The sequence below is a fragment of the Liolophura sinensis genome, chromosome 8 (genome assembly GCF_032854445.1).
Source record: "Liolophura sinensis isolate JHLJ2023 chromosome 8, CUHK_Ljap_v2, whole genome shotgun sequence".
Taxonomy (NCBI): Eukaryota; Metazoa; Mollusca; class Polyplacophora; order Chitonida; family Chitonidae; genus Liolophura; species Liolophura sinensis.
The window spans coordinates 41,459,993-41,474,493 of NC_088302.1; the positions used below are offsets into that span (position 1 = coordinate 41,459,993).

Genomic DNA, 14,501 nt, shown 5'->3' on the forward strand with positions numbered 1-14,501 from the left:
AAATAATGTCTGAGACGAAGTGTACTTAACCCTAAGGTCTTTTCCCATTATAAATATTATAATATTATAGATTATAAACATTAAAAAAGCGTTGAAAGCCTTTATTTCAGCTATATATTGTAAGTCATATCCGTTTTCGTCACCACACAAATCTTTGTTAAACCGTCAGACGTTACTTACAGATGAGAAATTACATTTCTAAAAATATATTTTCCTGAAAGGCAATCCTTTAATGCAAAGGAATATTATAGGTTTTATTGCATATTATGTTCATTACGGCGAGTTATGCTTCGCCAAAATGCATAAGTGTCGCTAGTATGTGCTCTGTAACAGCACAATTTGTTATAAAACGCAGTTTGTAATAATTTTTACAAAAAGCCACTCTACTGTGAATGTTCAAATAACTATGTAACTAATGTTTAACAAATATATTTGTACAACAATTCGGTCTTTTCAGTTAGAAAAACAACAAACTTATATTTGAACAATTTTATTAGACATAAATCACAAACTATTTAGAACATTATTGTGCAAAGATAATGTATACCAAAGGGTGGTCCGAATAGCCACCCTACAAACGCATTTTCAAATATCCTTTTCTGCTTGGTGCAAAAATGGAAAACAAAACATTAAAGACCACATTTGCGAATAAATCTTGTGTTTGATCTTATATTTGAGTAATTTTTATGTTTTTTTTAGTTCACCTTTAGCAACCTCTTACGGACTAAGCGAAACTGCCTTACTCTCCATCGCGGTCTTACCATACGTTGTGAGAATAGGCCGTTACAGTGGAAACACCCGTTCCACAAAGCCATGGCCTTTTCTCTCGGTTAATCCATAATACTAGGTTTGTACCCAGCACACAAATTAATAATATGAAGGGAAGATAACGCACCGGAGCAAAGCTAATGACTCTGTTAGCATCTAATTGTACTTCTTAACTTCGTCACCTGACACATCTCTAACGGACCCATGTCCGATAATCCTGTACCGTCCTTAACCATGGAGGATGGATACGCTAATACAGTCAACTTAAGTTGTCGATTGCCAAAAATTGTTGTATGTTGTGCACTTTATATCATTTCATCACGTCACATCATTTCATCAGGTCATTTTATTTCATCAGGTCATATCATTTCACCACGTCATATCATTTCATGATGTCATATCATTTCATCAGGTCATACCATTTCATCAGGTCATATTATTTCATCATGTCATACCATTTCATCAGGTCATATTATTTCATCAGGTCATATCATTTCATCACCTCATATCATTTCATCACGTCATATCATTTTATCACGTCATGTCATTTCCTCATGTCAAAATTGTCACGTAGCAAGAGTACGTGTAACTTTCTAAAGGTTCCTCAAAAAGTAAAATAAGCTGAAATTGTATTTTTGAATATATAACCAGGCTATAAGTCTTATAAGAGCTGCTGGATTTTCATTTATTACTTTTTAACTTGAGCTTAAGACAAACTAAGTTGCTGTCACTGCATACTTGCGCAATACTGAAATATGATTCACAAGGAAACGAATATTTGATTCAAAAAGCTTTAATACTGATATTTTGTTTCTTTTAAGAAAACGCAAAGGTTGAAGCAAAGGCGTTTGAGAAGAATACAAGACAATTGTTACATAAGCATACAAAGTTTGAGTTCGTCATCGACACTTCCTGTTCTGGGATTTTCTGAGAACTATTGTCTGCTCCCACAGCCTTGATCGTCCGGTACGCACGCCCCATCAACGTCTTGTGAACTTCCGCCTCCAAATCTTGTGCCGACTGGACACAAGTGCAGCCAATCGTCGTGGACTCCGACATTGGGACACTTAAATATCTGTCGACAGTTGTCCGGGTCTTGCACGTATAGCTCTGTGAGGTCTGGATCGGACTTTGAGAACAGTTGCTCGCACACATCATTGCGCTTTGCTGAAGAGGATAAGAGGTGATAAATAACATGGAACAACAGTTGACCAGGGTTGTTAAAGTATTACTTGGCAATAAAATAACGGCAAGACGTTTTCAGGCTAATAATAATAAGGCCTGAATAGAAATTCAAGGCCGAAAATACCAAAGCATGAATAGAATTCCGATGTCAAGAATACCAAGGCCTGAATAGAATCCTGAGGCGATAAGTACCAAGACCTGAATAAATTTTCCAGGCGACAGCCAGCTTTGTGATGAGAGGAAACCCAACAGAGCACAGAGGAAATCAACGATCATCTTGTTGTCAGACCTTCCCACGTACCGTCGGAGAGAAAATCGAAATTTTGAATCAGAAACAACACTCGTTCGTAAATAGGTTGACTAAAAAATTACAACTAAACTCACAAGCAATAATTTTGACATAAGAACTGGTTTCTCGTGTATAAAATTTTACCATACAAAATCTTTCCACACGACTGAATAATGATCTAGTTTAAAAAAGATTTTACACACAGAGATTTTGGAAATGGCCGCTAGCAAACGACAAAACCAACTAACTTCGACCTTCTATCAATTTTTACGTCCGAATCAAGAAGTTTTCATTGATGCAAACCCTCCTAAAGTACCCGGAAAAGTTACTGACGTAAAACCACAGTGGAGCCAGCATGATATAAATTCTAGTCCACGAACTCACTGGTAAAGAAGTCTAAGTGTTTGAACAAAAACAGCGCATTAAATGAATCTCACAACTACGGACCCTCTTTAGTGTCTGCAGTAAATCCATTTTTGATATGGAGCAATAGCTGCTTAAGAACTACAGATTGTGACATTGTCATACGAACCATTGAGTCGTTCGAAGTCCAGGTTCTCATCATCTTCTTCAGCAGAACAGTTGAATGAGCTGTAGACGTAGGCGTAGACGTTCGGGAAGCTACAGGTTCCAGTGTGCACGGAGAAGTAAGATGGATCACGACACGGTGCCCGGAAAGGCTTAATCTCGTTGCCGTCGCAGATGTACCCTTGCTTGCACTCGCCTCTCTCTCTCAGATGGTTGCCTCGCCTCACCCACTGACCGGAGGGCGTGTCTGCCGTACACACCTGCGCGTTATTGTGCATAGGCCCCAGTGGTCCCTGCCCTGACGTCCGTTGAATGATGGCCACAGCGGCTAATGATAGAATCAGCACGAGATTCATGGTTGCTTCTTGTCTTTTCGTGCTGACGGAGAAGACAATGAAAAAGAAGATGACAGATTGGGAGTTGGGCTGACTTATATACAGACTTTCCAATATGTTATCAACTTATACCTTCTGCTTAATGGTTACGTTTTTCCAGCATTCTGACCTTTCTGAACATCTTGTCTGCGTCATTTTGCAAATAGCCAAATTGACACTTTTTCCCTGCTTAAGAAAATGAAAACAACGAAGAAACAAAATGTCAGTAATATATTAACTCACCTATGGATTATAAGGTTGTATAGGTGTGTGCTGTTTATAACTTTCTGTCTTGACAGGGTCTGCTAATATTTTCGAGAACATTTGATATTTGGCTTAGCAAATAGATGACGGCAAGTCACCACTACATGCCATCGCCCTCAACGGGTTTCTAGTGTTACATAATGTCTGACATCGAGGAGGAATGCTAGACGAAAAATATGGCGCTGCACATAAACTACAGCTATTTGTGAGCATAGCAATCAAATGATGCATCTAATAATCTTCCTGACATTTTTGTAATTAAAAACGTACAGCAAAGAGAATAAGATCAGAGCAGCGACAACAGTGTGATAGCTAGCAAATAAATGGTCACGCGTAGTCGGTAAAATACGGCGTCTTGTCAATTTACCTCAGTCAGGGTTTTTTTCTAACTGTTCATGTAAAAGCATAAATGGTAGCAATTTACACGGGTTAATCAGAATTAGATAACAAAAAATATGCCGTGATTTCAATTGCAATTTGTTACATTCACTGGTCTAGAATTACTCAAAATGCTGTGCTGTCATCACACTTAACACAAAATCACATTAAAACAATGCTAAGGGACAAGAAGATATACTAAATTACAGTTATTTACTGAGGCCTTGAAAATGTCTTGCCCATTGTCACTCGAAGCAACACTGTACAGTGTAAGCTTCAATGTGTTAAATATATGAGTATAAATGAAAAATAGAGGCTTCATTTCTTTACTTACTATATCCTCGATGAAGAATCATCTCCCTGTGATCATCTCTACTAGCATGTTTATCAGTGGCTGTGTCAAACACCACATGGTTAAACTAAACCTGTTAAACTGAAATGCTCCAAAATGCCTTTCTCGTTAATACATATCCTATAACGATAAAATGATTCACAAGGATTAAATTAACGAAGTACAGGGCCAATAAACTGCACAAATTTAGCGGCAGTTTTGGTGTGTGTGTGTGTGTGCGGAGGGGGGGGGGGGGGGGCGTTTTGCTTTGCTAGCGTTTTGACCTGATCATGATGTCGTTTTGTGCTAGAATTTCTTTGTGCCTTTTGTTTCAAAATATGAGACAAATAATGTCTGAGACGAAGTGCACGTTACCGTAAGGTCTGTTCCTATTACAGATGATAGATTATTAACAGTGTAAAGCGCTGAAAGCCTTTATTTGACCCTAGTAGTGTAAGTTATATCCGTCTTCGTCACCGTACAAGTCTTTTACAAACGGTCAGAAGCTACTTACAGATGAGAAATACATTTCTAAAAATATATTTTCTTGAAAGGCAATCTTTCAATGTAAAGGAATATGGTAGGTTTTATTGCATTTTATATTCATTACGGCGTGTTATGCCGCGCCAAAATTCATAGGTGTCGCTAGTGTGTGCTCTGTAACAACACAGTTCGTAATAAAAACGCAGTTTTTAATCGTTATTACATTGAAGATACTGTAAATGCTCAAATAAAAATGTAACTAATGTTTAACAAATATATTTGTACAAGAATTCGGTCTTTTCAGTTAGTAAAAGGAAGTGAACCTGAATTTTAATCATATTTATATTTTTAATATGTTCATAAATATTATCATAATTCAGATTAAATACATGCGTTTGGATGTAAACAACAAACTTATATTTGAACAAATTTATTAGACATGCAACACAAACTTTTTAGAACATTATTGTGCAAAGATAATGTATACCAAAGGGTGGTCCGAATAGCCACTCTACAAACGCATTTTCAAATACCCTTTTTCTCCTTCAAGCAGAATGGAAAACAAAACATTAAAGACCACATTTGCGAATAAATTTTCACGGTGTTTGATCTTATATTTGCATCATTGTTTTCATATATTTGTTGTTTTTTTTTCACCTTTAGCAACCTCTTTCGGGCTAAGCGAAACTTCCTTACTGTCCTTCACGTCTTACTATATCTTGTGAGAATAGGCCTTTACTTTGGAGACACCCTTTCCACCAAGCCATAGTTAATCTCTCGGTTAATACATATGACTAGGTTTGTATCCAGCACACAGACTGATTATATGAAGGGAAGACAAGGCACCAGAGCAAAGCTAATGACTCAGCATCTAATTATAGTTCTTAACTTCGTCACTTGACACATCTCTAACGGAATACATTGTCACGATTCCGATATTACGCTAAATTCGAAAGGTGCAAACAAATATGATGGATATTGTGTGCAGGTGTATGTAACGTTCAATTTTAAACTATCTATATCTAACTGTTTCAAATTAGAATCTATAACACGATTATAGCTGTGCTGAAAACTATAGATATATGGCATATATGTGTTCTGCAAAAGGCGTGTTTTGTACAGCACCACAGCCAGTGACATCCTCTTTTCATAAAGCTTCTGGCTCTCCCAATTGCCTAACCTTGTTATTAACAAGATTATTCCGTTTTAAACCTGGTGATTGTTTTTGAATATGCTACGCCGATACAGATAGCTCATAAACTCATCCATTCCTATAATTATCCAGGTAAAATTTTGCCTGTTGTGTCCACCATGTATACAAAAACTTCGGAATTGTCATCGTTTTTTCCTGAACCTGTAGTATTTTCTTTTGTTTCTCAAATACTCTGGTGCAGATTCAAGATTTCATGTGGAATTTGTAGATTCGCTGCTCTTACTGCCCAAGAATGCGAGTATGGAGCCATGGATGTAAGACTTTTCTTTGTTGAGCCTACACCATCTATGACACATATTTTTTATTCATATCACATGTAATAAAAAAAGCTTATGTTTTTCATAATTGTGGTTGTCAGTTGAATATACATACAGATTATCATAACACTGTATGATCCGTGACGATGTATTAGTTCGAGTTGTCTGAAGTATGTCTGTGGTATCAGCCGAGCACCATGAGCTCATTTTAGAGGATACATACGAACTGTATGGAAAAACATAGGAGGCCTCTGTATCACGTGGCTAAGGACCCCTCTCTTCCGAAGATGGTTGGCGCGCCTTACCCACTTGCTCCCTGGAGTAGGCTCTGTGTATACCTTCAGAGTATTGTGGCCGCTAAACTGGCATGATCCGAACTCAGAAAAGGTTATCACAGAAACAATTAGAATAATGGGACCCTCATTGTCTGGATTGGACCATGTAGGGTTGCTGGAATATATATATCTCTGATGTCAGACAAGTTAAAGTATTACTTGGTTTGACAATGACCGGGTACTGCATGACAAGGGTTATATATAGCCGATTGGGTCGTGTGTTCTTGAGGACTACCAAATGTTGGCGTGATGTACCTTCAGTGTGATGGTAATGTCACAGGCGGATGTTACACGCTTCACTTACATACCGACCATTACAGAACTAATGTTACGGCTAACCAACTTTTTTTCTTATGCGCTCGTTTCCTGGGGCTGTAAATAATTACGCAAGGTGAGGCAAAGACTTAGAAATGATCACCATTATCACAAAGTTCTGAAATGTCAGTGATTCAAAAACAGTGTGTTCAATTACGGATGTGTTGACACTATTTTAGGCCCTTACGTCGTGCGTGGTGCAGGTATTGGATATCTTGAAGATTTATTTGCCAGGGGTTCACGAGGGGCTCAAGTGACGCGTACTGTGGTATTTGTTCGCAGAAATTACGGTGTTGAGAAATATCACTTTCCTTGAGTCCCTCAATAGATCAAGCTCTGCTGGTAAAAAGTGTTTGAAGGCTATATAAACATAGAATTTTGTAGCATTCATCTCGGTTACCGTAAGTTAACTTATTGGGTACCTTTATAGTCTGTTCGAAATGTTTACTAAATTGATTAAAGCGACCATAAACGATAGTACAAGGAAAAACAAAAGATTATTGCTAAACCTGTGTAGTTTGTCACGGCACCAGTGTAATGCATAACATCTTAAAAGCTTTAAAAAAGACCACATCAGTGTCACTAATGTATTAATGGAATGTATAGTTTTACAACTAACGCGTCACATATGTATTAATTAAAGTGAATTGAAATAATTAGAAATTGTCCAACTTCAGTCAGTAAAACGGCGATTTCATGAAAAGATTGACTCTTGCCAAACAATGAAGCCACTGTGTAAGCCAAGCACCGCCTATGCTTTCGGTGTCCAAGCTAGGTAATCACCCAGTCTTGGCCTTATTTTCTCACCTCGGTCGCTTCGTGACACAATATAAATGCCATCTTGACTATCAATGTGTACGTATATACCTCTTCTGTTCTGGAACACGGCACCACGTTCACTGTGATAAGTGGACTGTATGTGGACTCTAACGCTTGACTGTGACCACAAAAGTTGGGGAAGGGTGTCGGAGTCGTTGTTCTAGTTTTCAAACACACTTATCAAGAAGAGCTAATTTAAATGTTTTTTCCTCGTGTACACAAGGGACAAGGGACGCTTTTGTCGCAAAAGCGGCCTATCCTCATGCAAAGCAGCTTTCCAGTTATTGCACATTTTGTACAAATACTCTAGTCTTTAACGGATTCAAATCAGGAATAATAGACTCATGAACAGAGTGCCAGTCCTATAAACATTTGAGGCCGGATAAGTGATAAATCCTTAAGTAAACCTCAATCAAGTAAATTAATAAATCGACACAGAGATTTATGGTGAATCTAGGCCTTGCATTTCTTTTTTTTTACAGTGTAGGTGTAGACTCAAAACGACGCATCAAAACGCAAAAAGTGAAAATGTTAGCCACATACCTGAGGAAAAGCTGCGGTTTACTCTACGCATATTAAACAAGGCCGTGGATTAATATGAGACAAAATTCTTGAGAAAATAAATAATAATAAAAATAAGGAATACATGCGAAATATGCATTGTGTGGATTCAACTTTCTCTTTGTGAACATACACTAGTAATATCCAGACAACATGGGTAGAATAAAGTCAACTTGTCCTCATTTGCGGGATATCCAATGTATGTCCCACGTCATGATAGAATTAGGCACTTGTAGGCCATTTTAACGGACTCGATTCAAATGAATAATATCGGTGGACACAAGCCTTCATTATATAAATTATCGCTTTTTATTCCTTTCAATATCTTCTGTATAGATTCAGGCTTGATTAAGAACGTCTAAAAACGATCAGCGCTTAAGACGGTTTTGCAACAACGTGTAAAAATGACCATGGCTAAAGAGGGTTGCGTAAAAACACGGGCAGAAAACACATACATCACGTATGTATTTACGATGTGAGACAGTGAGGAAAAGACGCTTGTGTGTGTTTATTTCCCTCTGAGATAGCAACCTTCCACGTCCTCAACACAGGGACCCTGGTCTCCCTCTTGGAACCTAGTTCCGATCGGGCATCTGTGCAGCCAGTCGTCATGTTCGGCCACCAGGGGACACTTGTACATCAGTCGACAGTCGTTTGAATCTCCTACGTACAGCTCCGTCATATCAGGAGTGGCGCGTTCGATTAGGGGCCGGCACATTTCGTCACGCTTGGCTGAAACACAGAGTCATTATGTGCAATAGGGTACCATTACTTCGAATTTCGGTATTCTCTTACACAAAATGAAATAAAATCTAGTCATATGCTGGACTGTTTGGAGGCAATCCAAACCAGTTACATTTTGTGTTTGATGGAAAACTTCGTGGTTATTTAGCAACAATTGTTTTTTAATCGCTTGTTCTACAAAATCGTTGGTTATGAAACCATGGAATGGAAGCCGATAGAGGATATCTTGCTACGTTGCTATCTCGACCTTTCCAATACAGGGCGAAGCAGCGAGGTAAGGAGGTAGCGAGGTAGCGATGCCAGGCAGCGAGGTAGCGAGATTAACATAATCAGCGAGGTAGCGAGATTAACATAATCAGCGAGGTAGCGAGGATCGCTGGGAAATCATTTTCGTAAAGGTATATAGTGATCGCCTTTTCTTTCATCATTGTCCGTATTATTAATCTTGACTAGGTCATATTTCACTACAAGTTGGCGATAGGACTCTAAAATTTGATTTATTCTTTATTTAAATAAAGGACCTGGTGTAGTAAGGCGGGGAATTGGTCTCATTGCAAGAAACGATGCACCCCAAGAAGCGGAACTGACTATAGCTGTGAATGACAACTGCAGCCACTTCTTTTGTCAATTCTTATTTACTCTTCTGTTCCTGTTATTTAGCAAACACAAGACATATAAAGCTCCAAGCTTGCACTGAAGCAATGTATAGGTCATAAAATCGCTAAATGGTATCCTACTCCAGTCACACTGAAATCTCTTTTCATGTTTAAATTAGACATTGTGGAGTGGGGGAAATCATCTCACCACAAATGTAACTTTCTGAAGCCTACCACTTGTGCTCTCATCCAAGATTCACCTATGATTTCGTTACAGTTGTCACACGTTACGTTATACCATCTTAACATTTATTAATTCTAACTCATGGTAGCACTTATTTAATGCAAGACGGTCAATATCTTTATTCAGAAGTGTGTTTCCAAACAAAAAAAGACCAACAAAGATCCGATCTCTTCCTTGAGATGCAGCCTGTTCTCCACCGTAACTTGGTTAGTTCACTGTACTATAAAGTTTACCTGACAGGCGATGGCAGAAATACGGATTTTAAACTTGTCACAATATAACAAAATCGAACATTTTATGTTTATGTTTTACAAACGTAAACCAAATCGAAACTTTGACAGCAAGTAGAAATGCAGACATGAAAGTTTCAGTAAAGGTATGTTTCTGGTTGGCGTTGATTTTCATAGTGTAAATTAAAAACACAGTCCCTCGTTTAAACTAAAAATTTGCGTTTTTGATCAAGAGTACAATTTAGACATTTTATTACGAAGCAACATTACGCCGTTACTAACGCGCTAGACTCCTGGGCCCCTGAAATTTGAGTGATGTAGTCGTGTTGAGTAATCTAATACTTAATAAGGCACTGAGGTGCAAGAACCCATCTCAAGAAACCAACTTACACACGATGTATGTCTCAGTCTGACACTAAAGACATTGTAATAACTGTTTCGATGTGAAGCAGCTAGTTAGCGAGGTTATGTAATCTCGTCACCTCGCTGCCTCGCATCGCTACCTCGCTATTTCGTTACCTCATTACCTCGCTTCGCTACCTTGTTACCTCGCTGCCTCGCCCTGTATTAGAAAGGTCGAGGTGGCGAGGTAGCGAGATGTCCTCTATCGGCTTCCATATAAAACACAAAAATATAAAATCATTTGTACAATCTTTTGCACCAATCACCTACTTTAACATTTTCCCATTATGTCACGACAGCCATTTTGGATTTTTCAGACTTTTAAAGCACGGACAATAAGGATATCAGCTCTAGTCCAGTCCTTGTTTTGTTGCCCAAAGTCAGAATGTCAGATACAAGGCTGCGTCCCCCAATACTCTGCTTGGTTTCCTCAGTCCATGTTTTTGAAACATGCGGCATAAAACACAAATCAACTCAAAAATAAAAATAATGTAACGATCAAGACACATACATATTTATTAATGTTACTTGTGTTTCACGGTGTACTCAATAATATTTCACGAATACAACGACAGCCATCATTATGGCGTGAATAAACCATGCAGAACCCAGTAGAAAATTCACGACCTTCCGTAGGCTGCTGGATAACCTCTATAGCCCAAGGCTACATTACAGGTGATAACCTCAATAGCCCAAATCAACATTACAGGTAATAGCCTCTATAGCCCAAGGCTACAATACAGGTGATAACCTCAATAGCCCAAGTCTACATTACAGGTGATGACCTCAATAGCCCAAGCCTACATTACAGATGATAACCTCAATAGCCCAAGTCTAGATTACAGATGATCATCTCAACAGCCCAATGCTACATTACAGGTGATAACCTCAATAGCCCAAGCCTACATTACAGGTGATAATCTCAATAGCCGAAGTCTACATTACAGGTGATAACCTCAATAGCCCAAGTCTACATTACAGGTGATAACCTCAATAGCCCAAGCCTACATTGCAGGTGATGACCTCAATAGCCCAAGTCTACAATACATGTGATAACCTCAAAAGCCCAAGCCTACATTACAGGCGATAACCTCGATAGCCCAAGTCTACATTACAGGTGATAATCTCAATAGCCCAAGTCTACATTACAGGTGATAACCTCTATAGCCCAAGTCTACATTACAGGTGATAACCTCAATAGCCCAAGTCTACATTACAGGTGATAACCTCAATAGCCCAAGTCTACATTACAGGTGATAACCTCTATAGCCCAAGTCTACATTACAGGTGATAACCTCAATAGCCCAAGCCTACATTACAGGTGATAACCTCAATAGCCCAAGCCTACATTACAGGTGATAACCTCAATAGCCCAAGGCTACACTACGGGTGATAACCTCAATAGTCCAAGCCTGCATTACAGGTGATAATCTCAATAGCCCAAGTCTACATTACAGGTGATGACCTCAATAGCCCAAGCCTACATTACAGGTGATAACCTCAATAGCCCAAGTCTAGATTACAGGTGATCAGCTCAACAGCCGAAGTCTACATTACAGGTGATAACCTCAATAGCCCAAGCCTAGATTACAGGTGATAACCTCAATAGCCCAAGTCTACATTACAGGTGATAACCTCAATAGCCCAAGGCTACACTACGGGCGATCATCTCAATAGCTCAAGTCTACATTACACTTGATAACCTCAATAGCCCAAGTCTACATTACATGTGATAACCTCAATAGCCCAATGCTACATTACAGGTGATAACCTCAATAGCCCAAGCCTACATTACAGGTGATAATCTCAATAGCCCAAGCCTACATTACAGGTGATAACCTCAATAGCCCAAGTCTACATTACAGGTGATAACCTCAATAGCCCAAGTCTACATTACACGTGAAAACCTCAATAGCCCAAGGCTACATCACACGTGATAACCTCAATAGCCCAAGTCTACATTACATGTGATAACCTCAATAGCCCAAGCCTACATTACAGGTGATAACTTCAATAAGCCAAGCCTACATTACAGGTGATAACCTCAATAGCCCAAGCCTACATTACATGTGATAACCTCAATAGCCCAAGGCTACACTACGGGTGATAATTTCAGTAGCCCATGCCTACATTACATGTGATAACCTCAATAGCTCAAGTCTACATTGCGTGTGGTAGGTGCCCTTAATAGCCCAGTTTTTTTTTGCATGTGGTAACTTCAACAGTCCAAGCCTATATTGCGTGTGGTAGGTGCCCTCAATAGCCCGTCTATATTGTTTGTGGTTGTTGCCCTCAATAGCCCAAGTTTATATTTCATGTGGTAGGTGACCTCAACACCCCAAGTCTATATTTCATGTTTATTTATTTGATTGGTGTTTTACGCCGTACTCAAGAATATTCCACTTATACGACGGCAGTATATTTCATGTGGTAAGTGACCTCAACAGCCCAAGTCTATATTGCATGTTGTAGGTGCCCTCAATAGCCCAAATTTACATTATAACATCATTTAATTACATTGGCAGAGGTAACATCAGTGACCACATTGCCTGTGATAGCGTCAATAACCTAAGCCTACAGTGACCCTGACAAGGACAATGGTCCGTCTTACCTTGCCCGTGGTAACAACAATAACTCAAATCTACCTTGCACCTGATAACTTCAATAGCCCAGACCAGGAGAGTACCACAATATCCTTTATTTACATTGCCAGAGCTTATATGAGTAACCACTTTCTACTTTGCTAGGGGCAAAGAGAAAACCCTTATACACATTGCCAAAAGAGAGATCATTAACCCTTATTTACATTGCCTGTGGTGACCGCTGCAGCCTTACTGCCTTACCGGATGCAACCTTGCTAATTCGTAAGTGCCACAATCAGTTTTCAAAAGTAACTATCTCATTCTAAGAATAAAGTATATAAACTGGCTTCAACATATACAAACGCTATCTGACATCCAACCAGCCAAAAGCAGGCGAAAATTCTTCAAAATGTAGGTCTCACGAAAAAGAAAACGTATGTCTTATTAATATAACACAACAAAAGTCAGGTACTGCGTCGATCTATATTAAATTTCCAACACTGTAACAACTCGAAATCAGTGAAAAAGCTTGTGCAAAACTTGTTGTCTTGATTCTAGTTTCCGTCAAGACAATAGTTTTACTGGCCTGAAGACATTTTCAGCGCCAGGAGCTCGACAAATAGTTATTTGTAATTACCGTACCTATCAATTTCTCAAAGTCCAGGTTCTCGTCGTTCTCCTCATCCTGACAGTTGAAGGACCCGAAGACGTAGGCGTAGACATCTGGAAAACTACAGGTTCCCGTGTGAACGGAGAAGTAGGAAGGTTCTCTACACGGGGCTCGGAGTTTTTGGATAAGTTCTCCGTCACACAGGTACCCTTGCTGGCACTCCCCTCTCTTCCGAAGATGGTTGCCCCGTCTTACCCACTCGCTCCCTGGAGTAGACGCTGTGCATACCTTCAGAGTATTGTGGCCGCTAAACTGGCATGACCCGAGCTCGAAAAGGGTTATCACCAAGACGGTTGGTATTAATGGGGTCCACATTATTCTGGAATGGACCTTGTAGCGTTGTTGGAATATATATCTCTGATGTCAGACAAGTTAAAGCATTACTAGGCCTGACAATGACCGGGTACTGCATGACGAGGGTCATATATAGGTGATTGGGTCGTGTGATCTTGAGGACTGCCAAATGTTGGCGTGATGTACCTTCAGTGTGATGGTAATGTCACAGGCGGATGTTACACGCTTCACTTACATACCGACCATTACAGAACTAATGTCATTCCTGGGGCTGTACTTAATCACGCAGGCTCCCACAAAGCCTTTGAGGTGATCACTATTATCACAAAGTTCTGAAATGTCAGTGATTCAAGAAAAGTGTGTTGAATTGCAGATGTATTGACACTAGTTTAGGAGCTAATTGCCCGTGCTCTTACGTCGTGTTGCGATCTGCAAAAATCTGCGCTGTTGTGTGTGTGAGAGAGCTCTAGCAGCGTTACTCTAATTGAACGGCTATTCAAAGAGGTATCGACATGTCAGGGCACTACAAGAAAACGTAGATTTAATAACATTTACCGTGCGTGTTGTCGGTGCTGGATATCTTCAACATCTATTTGTTGGTGAAGTTGGTGAAATATAATACAATTATTTACACATGAA

General features: G+C 39.4%; 1 protein-coding gene across 1 annotated transcript; it reads right to left on the minus strand.

The window, feature by feature from the left end:
• Positions 1–8,361: 8,361 nt before the first annotated feature.
• LOC135474017 (uncharacterized) lies at positions 8,362–14,192 on the minus strand. Its single transcript, XM_064753999.1, has 2 exons — positions 13,541–14,192; positions 8,362–8,832 (listed from the first exon to the last, which is right to left on the minus strand). The coding sequence occupies exons 1-2, from the start codon at positions 13,881–13,883 to the stop codon at positions 8,609–8,611; spliced, it is 567 nt and encodes a 188-aa protein (XP_064610069.1). The 5' UTR covers positions 13,884–14,192; the 3' UTR covers positions 8,362–8,608.
• Between the last annotated feature and the right edge of the window lie 309 nt (positions 14,193–14,501).

Excerpts from the sequence above, each read along its gene's own strand:
- LOC135474017 (XM_064753999.1), bottom strand. The coding sequence starts at position 13,883 with ATGTGGACCCCATTAATACCAACCGTCTTGGTGATAACCCTTTTCGAG. Across the intron at positions 8,833-13,540 it reads GGACTTTGAGAAATTGATAG|CCAAGCGTGACGAAATGTGC; the intron begins GTACGGTAATTA and ends TCTGTGTTTCAG.